This window comes from Meles meles, chromosome 20, assembly GCF_922984935.1.
Source record: "Meles meles chromosome 20, mMelMel3.1 paternal haplotype, whole genome shotgun sequence".
NCBI lineage: Eukaryota > Metazoa > Chordata > Mammalia > Carnivora > Mustelidae > Meles > Meles meles.
In genome coordinates, this window is record NC_060085.1 from 20,947,864 (window position 1) to 20,962,699 (window position 14,836).

Below are 14,836 nucleotides of genomic sequence, written 5' to 3' on the forward strand. Positions count from 1 at the left end.
CCAAAACCAGACAAGGATCCCACCAAAAAAGAGAACTACAGACCAATATCCTTGATGAACACAGATGCAAAAATTCTCGCCAAAATACTAGCCAATAGGATTCAACAGTACATTAAAAGGATTATTCACCACGATCAAGTGGGATTTATTCCAGGGCTGCAGGGTTGGTTCAACATCCGCAAATCAATCAATGTGATACAACACATTAATAAAAGAAAGAACAAGAACCATATGATACTCTCAATAGATGATGAAAAAGCATTTGACAAAGTACAGCATCCCTTCCTGATCAAAACTCTTCAAAGTGTAGGGATAGAGGGCACATATCTCAATATTATCAAAGCCATCTATGAAAAACCCACCGCAAATATCATTCTCAATGGAGAAAAACTGAAAGCTTTTCCGTTAAGGTCAGGAACACGGCAGGGATGTCCATTATCACCACTGCTATTCAACATAGTACTAGAAGTCCTAGCCTCAGCAATCAGACAACAAAAAGAAATTAAAGGCATCCAAATCGGCAAAGAAGAAGTCAAACTATCACTGTTCGCAGATATGATACTGTATGTGGAAAACCCAAAAGACTCCACTCCAAAACTGTTAGAACTTGTACAGGAATTCAGTAAAGTGGCAGGATATAAAATCAATGCACAGAAATCAGTTGCATTTCTCTACACCAACAACAAGACAGAAGAAAGAGAAATTCCAGAGTCAATCCCATTTACAATTGCACCCAAAACTATAAGATACCTAGGAATAAACCTAACCAAAGAGGCTAAGAATCTATATGCAGAAAACTATAAAGTACTCATGAAAGAAATTGAGGAAGACACAAAGAAATGGAAAAATGTTCCATGCTCCTGGATTGGAAGAATAAATATTGTGAAAATGTCTATGCTACCTAAAGCAATCTACACATTTAATGCAATCCCTATCAAAATACCATCCATTTTCTTCAAAGAAATGGAACAAATAATCCTAAAATTTATATGGGACCAGAAAAGACCTCAAATATCCAAAGGAATATTGAAAAAGAAAGCCAAAGTTGGTGGCATCACAATTCTGGACTTCAAGCTCTATTACAAAGCTGTCATCATCAAGACGGTATGGTACTGGCACAAAAACAGACACATAGATCAATGGAACAGAATAGAGAGCCCAGAAATAGACCCTCAACTCTATGGTCAACAAATCTTCGACAAAGCAGGAAAGAATGTCCAATGGAAAAAAGACAGCCTCTTCAATAAATGGTGCTGGGAAAATTGGACAGCCACATGCAGAAAAATGAAATTGGACCACTTCCTTACTCCACACACGAAAATAGACTCAAAATGGATGAAGGACCTCAATGTGAGAAAGGAATCCATCAAAATCCTTGAGGAGAACGCAGGCAGCAACCTCTTCGACCTCAGCCACAGCAACATCTTCCTAGGAACAATGGCAAAGGCAAGGGAAGCAAGGGCAAAAATGAACTATTGGGATTTCATCAAGATCAAAAGCTTTTGCACAGCAAAGCAAACAGTTAACAAAACCAAAATACAACTGACACAATGGGAGAAGATATTTGCAAACAACATATCAGATAAAGGGCTAGTATCCAAAATCTATAAGGAACTTAGCAAACTCAACACCCAAAGAACAAACAATCCAATCAAGAAATGGGCAGAGGACATGAACAGACATTTTTGCAAAGAAGACATCCAGATGGCCAACAGACACATGAAAAAGTGCTCCACGTCACTCGGCATCAGGGAAATACAAATCAAAACCACAATGAGATATATCACCTCACACCAGTCAGAATGGCTAAAATTAACAAGTCAGGAAATGACAGATGCTGGCGAGGATGCGGAGAAAGGGGAACCCTCCTACACTGTTGGTGGGAATGCAAGCTGGTGCAACCACTCTGGAAAACAGCATGGAGGTTCCTCAAAATGTTGAAAATAGAACTACCCTATGACCCAGCAATTGCACTACTGGGTATTTACCCTAAAGATACAAACATAGTGATACAAAGGGGCACGTGTACCCAAATGTTTATAGCAGCAATGTCTACAATAGCCAAACTATGGAAAGAACCTAGATGTCCAACAACAGATGAATGGATAAAGAAGATGTGGTATATATACACAATGGAATACTATGCAGCCATCAAAAGAAATGAAATCTTGCCATTTGCGATGACATGGATGGAACTAGAGGGTATCATGCTTAGTGAAATAAGTCAATCGGAGAAAGACAACTATCATATGATCTCCTTGATATGAGGACGGGGAGATGCAACATGGGGGGTTAGGGGGATAGAAGAAGAATAAATGAAACAAGATGGGATTGGGACGGAGACAAACCATCAATGACTCTTAATCTCACAAAACAAACTGGGGGTTGCTGGGGGGAGGTGGGGTTGGGAGAGGGGGAGGGAGTTATGGACATTGGGGAGGGTATGTGCTATGGAGAGTGCTGTGAAGTGTATAAACCTGGTGATTCACAGACCTGTACCCCTGGGGATAAAAACACATTATATGTTTATTTAAAAAAAAAAAAAGGATGAATACCCAACTTTTGTAGCAAAATGGACGGGACTGGAGGTGATTGTGCTGAGTGAAATAAGTCAAGCAGAGAGAGTCAAGTATCATATGGTTTCACTTATTTGTGGAGCATAACAAATGACATGGAGGACATTGCGAGATGGAGAGGAGAAGGAAGTTGGGGGAAATTGGAAGGGGAGGCGAACCATGAGAGACTATGGACTCTGAGAAACAACCTGGGGGTACTGAAGGGGCGGGGGTGGGAGGTTGGGGGAACCAGGTGGTGGGTAATAGGGAGGGCACGTGTTGCATGGAGCACTGGGTGTTGTGCAAAAACAATGAATACTGTTACGCTGAAAAAATAATTAATTTAAAAAAAAAAAAAAGATATGCCAGTGGGGAGATGCAAATTAAAATAACGATAGAGCCTTCCACTTAGAAACAAGCTTCCTGAAATGGGGGAGGAGCCCAGAAGGACTGTGGAGAAAGTCTCCTTCCTTTTGGTCTTGTACCAGCCATCAGGAAGGGTGTCAACAGGTTCAGTTAAATCATTTTCAGAAAACATTTGTAGCAGGCTCATAAAACTACAAGACCTTAGTTCTTGCCTACTCCAAAAAAATCAAATGACACATTTTGGTTATGTGTAGAAACTGTTCAACAAAGGAATGTCTATTAATTTTTTAATTTAATTAAATAATGATATATACTACTACATACCTATTAGAATGTCCAAAATCCAAAACACTGACAACACCAAATGCTGGTAAGGATGTGAAACAACAAGAATTCTTATTTACTGATGGTAAAAATGCAAAATGTTATAGCCTCTTTGGCAGAAAGTTTGTCATTTTCTTAAGAAATTAAATATAACTCGTCCCATACAATCTAGCAACAGCAGTCCTTAGTATTTACCCAAAGGAGTTGAAATTTATGTCCGCAGAAAAGCCTATACATGGATGTTTATAGGAGCTTTATGCATAGAGAATGTGGTGTGACCCCAGTTGGGAAAGATCTGCTGAAAGTCAAAAGTTTAAGAAACTCCTCAGAACAGATACTGACACACCACATAGGCAAGCACCTAGAATATGACCGTAACTTAAAATCCTCTATGAAAAAAAGACTAAGATACTGTGAGACATACTATCTACCCACATTTAATAAATGTTTAATTTCCAAAAGTGTCAAAATCTTTACTTACAAATCCATTACTGTGAAAAGATACTACACCATAAAACTGAGAAAATGCAAACCAGACCTTTATAAAGCTTAAGCCATTTCTAGGACCCTTCTCAGCAGGCTGACTTTTCTGTTTTATACTGACCCTGGGAATATGGGGGCTCCTCATCCTGAAACCACACAGGGCACTGGTCCCAAAAGTGAGTTAAAGGAAGCCTCCAAAACAATTTCTGTGATTGCTAATTAATCTACAAATGGAACTCACAGGACCATCAGGTACTGGGGTTATAGGTTTATAGTAACAAATATCTGCTTTCTCCTGAGTTTTAGTTATTTTAGTAATTTTATGGATGATACGCCTGTACAATATGCCAACAGGGAACAAAGGCTGATATTAAAAAATCTTTATAGTCAAAAAAGAAAAGCATAAGATATTGTTCTATAAAGCATTGTTCAGCAACAAGATATCTCAAGGACTACTGACCTGGTCCTCCTCTTCATCCTCATCCTCTGCCAAACGTTGCCTGCCCACTTCATACAGCCTGCACACTGTGTCCATATTCAGAGCATCCATACTGCCTTGGTTCTGAAAGAGAATACCCAATGCACAAAGAACAGTTAAGTTTTCAGAAGGCCCACATCTACATCTCAGTTAGGACTGGCACCCATGCACCTTGACTCTGTAACTGTCAGAACTTCTGATACCCCAAATTCTTGAACTAACTCTGAAAATGTTATGCCTGGGACACAGAAAGGGAAAAAAAGCAAGATGAGAAGGCTGATCCCAGAGCAGGAGATACAGGCAAAAGAGAGATCACCATCCTTGGAATGAACGATCTTGCTCTGGCAAGAGATTCAGACTCCTCTAAGAAATGGATGACAGTGAACCCGGTATATTAGAAAATGGGACAGACTGTCCATGTTGTTTTATATTGGGATTTTATTATTTCTCTTACAATATATATCTCCCCATCAAATGAGTAGGCTATCAATAACTACCTTCAGAAATGCACCAACTTTAGAAAGTATCTTAGATCAGACAAAATGCCTGTTGTATAACTTGAAAATGATCCTAAAGATCAGAACAAAACAGCAGGGTTTCTGCCAGCTCCCTTTACCTCAATGACAGCAAGATAGCAGTCTTTGGTGTCTGTACACAGGTCAAAGATGTTCCGTTTCACATCAATAGTTGCTGGAAAACAGAATGTGACAAGATTCAGGACTGGACTCTTGCTATGACCTTAAAATCAGCTTTTCCTCTAAAGGAATTTCAAGGTGATTGTTCACATATATTTCCATAACTTCTCGGCCTTTCAGTGAAAAATTACAGAAAAGGGAGGATCTTAAATAAGGAAAACCAAAACAGGACAAAAGGAACAATGTCTGCTCCTTCATTCATACCTATAGGTTTGTAGTCAGTTGCATTAAATGTTCGAAAGGATGATCCAAAAGGGCTTTTCATCCTCTCTTCCATTAAGTCATCTTCATCATCTGCCTGCAGCATAGCTAATGGGGAGGAAAGGGAAAAGGTAGCCAAGGAGCAAAACACTATTAGAAATCAGAAACATCCCCTATTCACAAGTGCAGAAATATTAATGGACAATCAAGACTTCAGTTTCTTTGCAGTAAATCCACTCTGTCTAGTTGGTTCCTCTCAATGCATCCTCCTTGTATACCCCAAACAGAATCCTCAACCTTTCCTCTAGCTCTCAATAGGTGTTACAGCTACAGGCTTATAACATCAAAAGACTCCAAAAGCAAAGATTCTTCAAGTTCATAATGATATTGAGAGGATGATGACAGAGCTGGGAAATTAATGCAAGAAATTTCTTTCTATACAAGATTTACTTGTTATCTTCGAAGTCAGTGGCCTTTCACCCTAAATCAACATTATTTTCATTAACAAACTTTGTCACCATTTGTGCTCTCGTTTTGTCTTTTATGTTACAACCTTCAAATGTTTTCCAATTCACATTTCAGAGACATTTCCAAACCAAACGTATCAAATTAATGAGGGGGGAAAGAAGGAAGAAAAAGAATGTAGAAAAGTAAAAAGGTTATTACCTCCATACATCACTGTCCCCGTGTGGTTAAACACCACACGACACTGATCCAGAGCAGGAACTGTGTGTAAAAGATGGAAAGTACGAAGATCCCACTAGGAGGAGAGCAGTCAAGGAAAACTATTTATACAAAATTTCTTAAGGAACTTCACTGGGGAAATTCTGAAATACTATTTTCCCCTCTGTGAGATATGAATGTTTTGAAGGTAAGTTTTTTTTTTAAAGAAGTAAAATAAAAATGCTTTCAAAGTAAAACAAAAGCATGTAGAATGTACATTATAGAATAATGTCCCTGAAAATCTCCTATGGCATCCTCTTACACATGAAAGCAACACAAATTCTCATCCTCTCAACAGGAACATTTCATCTTGCTCTTATGTCTAGCAATTGATTTCTGGAGTACAAAAGTAAAATCCTCCTCAAGACATAAAAGCCAGTTTGATACCTGAAAGAAGCACAAGGCAGGAATCTGCTCACTCTTCTCAGTACAAAGAAAAACATGCTAGTCAGTCATTGGTAATTATCAACCACTGGAGATTAACAACACGTCAAAGGAGAGGCACCAAATTATTACCTGTGTGGATACTTTGACAGGATGTTGGTAGAAAGATTATTTCTGCATCACAAACCAGCTAACAAATTGAAAGTAAGACACAGGTGTAAAGGATACAATCTCAGTATTAATGATGACCTCCAGTCCATTCGGATGGAAAACGCCACTGATATTCATGTTGAACTTGTCAAACTTGTGGATGGCCTGTGCAGAGCGGACATCCCAGAGGACGCCATCATTTAAGACAAGATCATCTGTAGGATTAAAGGTGGCACAGTTCCTCTTGTAGTTGTTGGCAAGATCTGGGTTAAACAGAGTCAACAGCTTGTTGCCAGTCTGAATATCATAAATCTTTAGAGAAGAAGGGGTGGGAAGAGAAAAATCAGACCAATCCATCCGTTGACAATTCACAGAGAAGTTGTGTAAAATATCTCTCCATCTTTCCAAATCCCACCAAAATCCTGAAAGCCCTAATGTTGTTAAAATATCTGAAAAGTAGGAAGACTAGACCAATCCAAGCAAAGTTTAAGGGCTTTGGTTCCCATTCAAGGTTTGAAAAGTCTCTTTCCCACACGAAAATGAAAAGATAGAATGCAATAGATACGAAAACCCTCTTCTACCCCTACCCCTTTCAATAAACAGAAAATGTTTCTACGATTGAAATGGAGAAATTCATATGGATTGACCAATAATTACTCATGGAATACTATTTTTAATAGGGCCACTTTTTGGAAAAAGGCATCAATGAAATACCCTTTCTCCTTAAAATCTCCCAATATTTTAGCCCTGCAATACCAGAAGTTCCAAAGTCTACAATGTGCAACCCATGCAGAGACCAGATCTTTCCCATCAGCTTACACATATGCTGTAGTATTTTCAATCTTTAAAAAAAAAAAAAAAAATCCTCCTTTAATGTAGGAACAAATAAGGAGACACCACAAGAAAACAAACAAATCGAGATCATGGGACAAGACAACTAGCCTGGTCTCTTCAAAAGTCAGTGTCATGAAAACTGGAGAAATGGTTCTTGGCTTTAAAACATTAGTGAGACATAACAACCAAATGCAATATGTGAATCTTGGCTGGATCCTGGTTCAAAAAAAACAAAAAGCATTTGAAACCAAACATATCAGGAACAATGGGGAAAACTGAGTATGAAATGGATATCAGATGATATTTGGGAATTAGTATAATTTTCTTATATTTGGTAATAGATATGCAGTAAAATGTCCTTATTGCTAGAATATGCATTCTGTAAGACTCAGAGATAAATTATCATGATATCTGCAACTTACTTTCAAATGATTCAGAAACACAAACATACGTATTTAGACAAAATGGCAAAACGTTACACTGCTGAATCTAGGTGGTAGGTATATGGACTACTCTTTCAACTTTATTTATCTTAATATTTTCAAATGAAAAGTTTGAGAGAAACCCTTCCTTCACACTCCCGTATTCCCTACACCCCCCTTTCCAAGCTACTACACCCCAATTCTGCTTTTCAGCAAACACACTTACAAAATTTGTCTCTACTGTCTCCACTTCCCTGTTCTCACATGAACCTACTCTAATCAGACTGTCACCCTGGTGCACAGAACTAGCTCCTCATGTAGTTAACAGTAAGCTTCATATTATTCGATCAACAGTACCTCTCAATTCTCATCTTACATACCCATCAATAGTTTCTGACTCAGCTGATCAAGTATTCCTCAAAAGAATCTTCCCTCGCCTTCTGTGGCACATCTTTTTCCTAAGGTCTTCTCCCTTACTGGCCATGCCCCCTGGTCTCCTTCCCAAATCCCTCCTCATGTGGCAAATCTGAAATATTGGCACATGCCAGGACTGTCCCCACAGTTCTCTTCCCTAGCCTCCTTAATGATCTCATCCAGGTTCATGGCTCTAAAGACTATCAACATGTAGATAACTCCTGTATTTGTACTTCCTATCCCAGACCTCTCTCCTGAACTCCCATTTTGTACAGTCAACTGCCCATTCCCTACTTGAATGTCTAATAGAATAACAAACTGCATGTGTCCAGAATCGCAGGGCCCAGCTGTATCACTTCTCATCACCTGTGCCATGACCACCTGGGCCCAGCCCCCCTGCAGGCCTCACATGCGTGCTAACACAACATCCTAACTGGAAGGCCTGTTCTTGCTTCTCTCACAGAAGGCAGAAAAACACTTCAGGAACTTTACATCTAATTATGTGTCCTCTGCTCACCCTCCCGTATCTGCATCTCAGAGGAAAAGTCAAAGGTCCTAACAACACCCTGTAAGATGCTACTATGATATGTGTCACCCCCTTTCCCGACACTGACCTGTTCTCCCCTCCTCTCTCTCCCACCTCCCAAGTAAAGGCTTTTCCCTTGACATTCCCTGTATCTTAAAACACTTTCCTCCCAGACAGCTACATGACACCCACACTTCCTTCAAATCACCCAGTGATACTGATTATCCTAGATAAAACACACAGTACTCCACACCACCACCGCCACTTCCTACCTCTGACCCTGCTTCTTTTGCTTGGCAGCACCAACATCTAACATACCATATATCTGCTTCTATATTAACTGTCTCCCTGGTGAGGCTTTACAGAGGCATGGACTTACATTTCACCTAAAACTAAGTATTTGAAAATAAGTGCTATGCTAATGACATCTCTCCCAAGTTGCCAGATTAGTTCATGTTTGGTCCCATATAGCTTAGAACTACTTTATTACACTGCTAGATTCTATTTAAAAAGAATATCACTAGGTAATTTGTTGTTGCCCTTAGGACTGTCCTTCAATCCAGAAGCTTTGAGTACAAACAAATGGGCATAATTAGCTTGAAAGCAGTGGATTCTTAAGTACTTACGTGGGCAATGTCTCCTTTTGTACCTATGACCCGATCCTGAGAATGCTTACTGAACTCAACATAGTGATCTTCTGTGAAGGAATGCCTATGGACAAACAACAGAAGTACCTAAGTGATGGACCCTTAGAACATACTCACTCAACTGACTGAAAATAAACATGATTCTCACCCTGCTGCCTGACCATACCCACCTGAGGATTCCCAATAAAACTGTACACTTAAGATTTTAAAAAAAAATTTCCTCCATGTTTGACAAAAAGATCCAAAATAATTAATTGTAAGTAATTAACAGGAGTTACTTGGTTTAAAAAAAAAAAATGGCTAATAGGCCACACATGTCTTTGAAACATACCCCAGCAAAAAGCGCCACTATCATATGTGAACATGAGAAAATACACAGATGTGCCATTTTGGATTAGTGAAGGGTCAATGTGTGATGGAAGTGCTAAGAATACTTTTTAAGAATATCCTGGAACTAAAAAGGATACAGTCTTATTAAAAATAAGCCACAGATGAGGAAGAGAGAAATTAGCAATAATTCACAGCATTCATCTTTTCCCAAAAGGCTTCAAGTTGAAGAACTGGATGAAGGGAATATAAATTAGGTAAATTGCAGAACAGAAAGACTAAAGTTATAAAAGTAGTTACATACTTCATATCAAATACTGATTTCATTCCCCAAAGTGCAGACAGAGGCTGGCTCCAAGTAGCAGATGTCAGGAGTAAGGACCCATCCTAAAAGAAGGAGGCCCACAGTGGGTAATCACATATTTATATAAAGGCTATTTGCCCTTAGCATTTTAAAATACAAGCTTAAAAAATATTGTCATATCATATAGAAAACAGAAAAGCTCCAAAGAACCAAGAAATGGTTGAAGCTGCTAGAATTTAAGTATGTGCACATGCAATGTTCTAAAAATACCTAAATTTAAGAAAATACTAAATTCTCCTGATCTAGTAACAAAAAATACGATAGTTCCAAGGGTAGGGGAAGAAAAAACTTGGAAAGATATCAAAGGTGGTTCCTCCTTTCTTAATATTTGGCCATATTCTTCAGTCTCCCCTCACCTGAAATATCAGTCAACTGAAAACATTTGCCAGATTTTCTTAGCTTAAAACTCTTAAAATTAAAAAACAAAAACAAAAAAACAATAAAAATTGAGTCTTCTTTACTCGAAAATCAGGAAAATTATCCTTGTTATCTTAATAGTCCTGACTTTTAGAAATAACAAAGGTATCAATTCCATCCACAGGATAATACTAATAAACCATGACCCACTAGAATCCTATAATGCTTTTTTCCTAAAAACTCACAGTACTTTGAAATTTATTCCTGACACAAAAGGAAAACTTCTGTGATCATAGTTGATAGATTCTGTTTCCATCTGAGGCAAATTTAAAAAAAAAACAAACAAACAAACAAAAAAAAAACCACACACCCACACACACCTCCCCTTCTTAGGAGAGAATTGGTAAACTTTTACTTGAAGGTCCAAACAGTAAATATATTAGGCTTTGTAAGCCATATGGTCTGTGTCACAGCTACTCAGCTCTGCCATTGTAGCACAGAAGCAGCCACAGACCATGCAGATGAGCATGGCTATGTTCCAGTAGAAGTTTATATACAAATAAGCAGCCAACCCACAAGCTGATAGTTCACCAATCCATCTAAGAAAAAAAAGTGAAAACAACCTGGGGACCCTTACCCTGGAAGGTTCAAGATGTGTGATAGCCGAGTTGTGACAGTTATAGCTGGCCTCCTCCTGTCCACTAAACACATTATAGAGCTTCAACTGCCCAGTACAGGTGCCAAGCATCAGGAACCGCTCCCGTGCTGAGAATGCACAACAAGTGAAGCCACTCTCATCCTCATTGGCTTCCCTGAACACTGAAATAGGACGGAACCTAAGCAAAAGAGAATCAGAGACAAAGAATGCACAAGGATTCTGAAAAAAAGAAAACTTTGCTAGAAGGATGAAAGAAAAAAACCCAAAGTATTTATACTTCAAATGGGTTCTTCCAAAGTATCACAGTGACCTTCAGTGATTCATTTCCATTTTAAGGGAGGGAAAAGGACCTCTACTCCCAAATGTAAACAGTAACAAAAATCCCCATGTTTAACACCTGCAATTCCATCATCTTTATATGAGATTTGTGAAGAATCAGAATAGGAGACAACTTGGACCAGCATAAAAACAAGTTTGGGAGTCTAGTTAGGGACAGCATGGTGCATGGGTTCCAAAAAAAAATACTAGTTATAACAAGAACACAGAGTGTCTTAACAATATACAACAATCACACAAGGACCCCATGGTTGGCAAAAGGGGGTACAGCCACATTACTCATGTTCACACAAAGTGACAATCATTGGTATTTCAGGTCAACAAATAGTCTGGCTTTCTGGATTCATCACTCTATGTATGCTGGTATCACCCACACACTTTGATTTAAATAGAAGAATCATTCCAGTTCCCAGGGAGGTGGCCTCTCCTTACCTGCTAAAGATAAGGTGCCTATCAAAGCATCCGCCATCCACCCCTCCATACTTTGGAAATGATGCCCTGCGGTTTAGCCTTGAGGTAAAGTTTATTGGCGCTTGCCGCCTCTGTTTTGGCTCAGGACACTGATGAGGAGTAAAGAGAGAGAAAGGTGGGCAGGTGGCAACTGGGTTCTTGCAGCGAGCATGCTGCTCTCTAAGATACTCTGTGATGATACTGTCCAGCGTAGGTGGGGAAGGAAGATGTCTGTCCAACTGCTTTTTTATGGCTGGGCTTTGGCTATAGGCGCCATGGTCCGACTTCTGCCGCAACACTCTGATTTTCCTGCCATTGCAGGGTGATGGCCTCTCTCTGATAAAACTGATCCTACCAATCAAGGGGGAATTGCCTGCATAAGATGGGCCAGGCAAAGCTAGTGAACCCTGGGGGGGTCGTGGCTGAGGATGGGCAGGGGCAGGAGGGGCGGAGGCACCCACAGCGGCATGGCTGCCCAGTCGAGTTGCAATGCCATTGGCGATGCGAGGGGTTCGGGGAAGAGAGACAGGAGAAGCAGCAGCAGTGACTGGGGTGAAGGCAGATGAATGAGAGGCAGCAGTCATGGGCAAGTCAGCCTCTTTCGTCAGCACAGTTGCTGTCTCCCCAAGCCCTTTAGAAATGAGATGGTTTCGTATCAACAGAAGCAGCTCTTTCTCAGGGAAGGAAATCCTTGATTGGGCAACAACATCTGCTTTTTGCAGTCGTGCCAGAGACACGTCAGTGCCAATGAGAAGCGGCTTTCCTGACACTCGTTCAATGAGCTCGGCGGCATACTTGCAGAACTTGACATGGTCACTGCGCTTGTCCTGCAGGACAGGCTCCTTCATCAGCTGCTGGATCTGGCAGCTGCTGAAAAGAGGCAGTTTGCTGATGATCTGCCGGACAGTGCTACTGCGTGACAGGCCCACTAGGGCCTTGCAGGCCAGAGCCCTTATCTGGTCTGCATCGGTGATGGGCATCTTGATGGACAGTAAGGACAGGAGCACCTTGATGCCATTGTTGGACTGGACCACATTCCACATCTTGGCCAGGGTGTGCTCGCTGCTTTTGGGAGTCTGAGGCAGCTTTCTCCGAGGAGTTCCAGAGATAAATTTGCCAATACTGGATATTCTGTTATCTGGGCCACACACACAATTGATGATAATCTGAAGTGCTGACTTCTGAATTTCAGCATCATGGATAAAGAACTCACCCTCAGCCACTCCCAAAATAATGCTGATACCTATGGGGGAGAAATTCAAAACATTTTATATTATTCCTCATAAAACTAACAGCCAACTTCAATGATTGTTCCAGAGTCAAAATGCAGACTTCTATTCATTTTGTTCCACTTAAAACTACTATACCTTTTTATTAGAAAACAAGGAATTATTTGAATAAAATATAATCAGTTCTACTACACAATATCTTCATAATGCAATACCTCATATGCACTTGTTAAATAGGGGAATGATGTCAGTATTATGTGGAAGTCACCAAGGGTCATGTGCAATTTCTCCTGGTAAGGGGAGCAAAAATAGCAGGAATAAATTAAAACCTTTAGCAGAAAAGGGAAAAGCCCTCAGCCTGATTGCCACAATGGCATCAGGAACCCTTTCTGCTATATGAAGAAAGTTTAAAAAAAAGTGGCTGCACACCTCAGGCTTTCTCCCTCAAAGTGGCGGTGCACCCCAAAACTCACAGCCAGTCACACCACTTTGCATGCTCACCTTAGCAGGAGCTGTTACCAGTCCTGTTCTTAATAAAGTATATTTTGAAACAAACCATACTTTCCTTTTGTTCTTGTGTATGATAGCTTTTGTCCATTCTGAGTGGCTTGCCAATTACTGATTTTGTTAGGGCTTAGATTACAAATCTGCTTTAAGTTTTTTATTGTCTGCCCCAACCCATTTTTCCCATAAACTTTATTTTAACACAAGACCCTGCAGAGTACAAGGTTTTCAAGAATGAAACCACATGTACCATTCAGAAAATCTGAGTTCACTAACACAACTCCCTTATATAAAAGTGTGCAGCACACAACTTAGATGGGACAAGGCACCCTCCATCACTACCTTCTGTTCTAATATTGCAAATTAAGTAAACAGACATGGCCAGAATAGTAAATAAAAACAAGTCCAGACAAAGCAATCACAAAAATGAAAAGGTACAACCTACCTACAGTGGAGACAGTGGAGCCAGCCTCATCCAGCACATCCACTGATTCTGCCAACTGGAGCTGGATTTTTGGCACAACAGTGAGAATAGCCAGGACATCCAAGGCAAAGCGCACAGTGTCATTCCTGGACAGGAGAAATAATTACTCAAATGGAAACTAGGATACAGCCAAAAAAACACAACAGTTAAGAGAGAGAGAGAGACACAAAGGATAAGAGCTACCTGTGTAGCTCTGTCCCTAGCCATGACATCAAGGAAGGATTTGTAAGTTACCATGATATTACTTCCAAAACAATTGGGATGGGATTTTCACCACACAAACTACTAAGATTAAAGACAAAGGATAATCCTCAATGCTGGTAAGGATGTATAAAAACAAACAATCTTGGGGCGCCTGGATGGCTCAGTGGGTTAAAGCATCTGCCTTCAGTTCAGATCATGATCCCAGGGTCCTGGGATCGAGCCGTGCATCAGGCTCTCTGCTTAGCAGAGAGCCTGCTTCATCCTCTCTCTCTCTGCCTGCCTCTCTGCCTACTTGTGATCTCTGTCTGTCAAATAAATAAATAAAATCTTTAAAAAAAAAAAACCACTCTCAAACTTTTGGTGGGAACAGAAATAGGACCCTCTTTTGAGAAAATAATCTAAAAATAGGAAATAAGATTTTTTAAATATGCATAAGCTTTAGCCCAGGAATTTCACCTGGAGGAATCTGTCCTAATTAAAAGTACAAACAAGCATTTATGTGCTATGATGTCCATTATCGCATCATTTAAAATAACAAAAGAATTAGAAAATCTACAAAGACAATAGGAATACGTGTGTGTTAAATTATGATACACTCATTGGATGAACTACTCTGCAGCTACAGACAGGTGTTTTCAAAGAACTCTAAAGGACAAAGGGAAAGGTTCAGAATACAACATTAATGAAACACAAAACATAAGATATAATTTTATGCTGGACA

At 39.9% G+C, this 14,836-nt stretch overlaps 1 protein-coding gene across 2 annotated transcripts in view; it reads right to left on the minus strand.

Moving 5' to 3' along the window:
- The window catches only part of DCAF1 (DDB1 and CUL4 associated factor 1), an 88,120-nt gene that overhangs the window by 29,346 nt on the left and 43,938 nt on the right, over positions 1-14,836 (minus strand). For both annotated transcript variants that reach the window (XM_045989910.1, XM_045989911.1), the window contains 10 exons: positions 13,873-13,997; positions 11,677-12,937; positions 10,888-11,086; positions 9,834-9,916; positions 9,182-9,266; positions 6,438-6,671; positions 5,769-5,862; positions 5,106-5,210; positions 4,823-4,896; positions 4,189-4,290 (listed from right to left, as the gene is read on the minus strand). In XM_045989910.1, the coding sequence (XP_045845866.1) occupies positions 4,189-4,290; positions 4,823-4,896; positions 5,106-5,210; positions 5,769-5,862; positions 6,438-6,671; positions 9,182-9,266; positions 9,834-9,916; positions 10,888-11,086; positions 11,677-12,937; positions 13,873-13,997 (2,362 nt within the window). The remainder of the gene's footprint in view (positions 1-4,188; positions 4,291-4,822; positions 4,897-5,105; positions 5,211-5,768; positions 5,863-6,437; positions 6,672-9,181; positions 9,267-9,833; positions 9,917-10,887; positions 11,087-11,676; positions 12,938-13,872; positions 13,998-14,836) is intronic.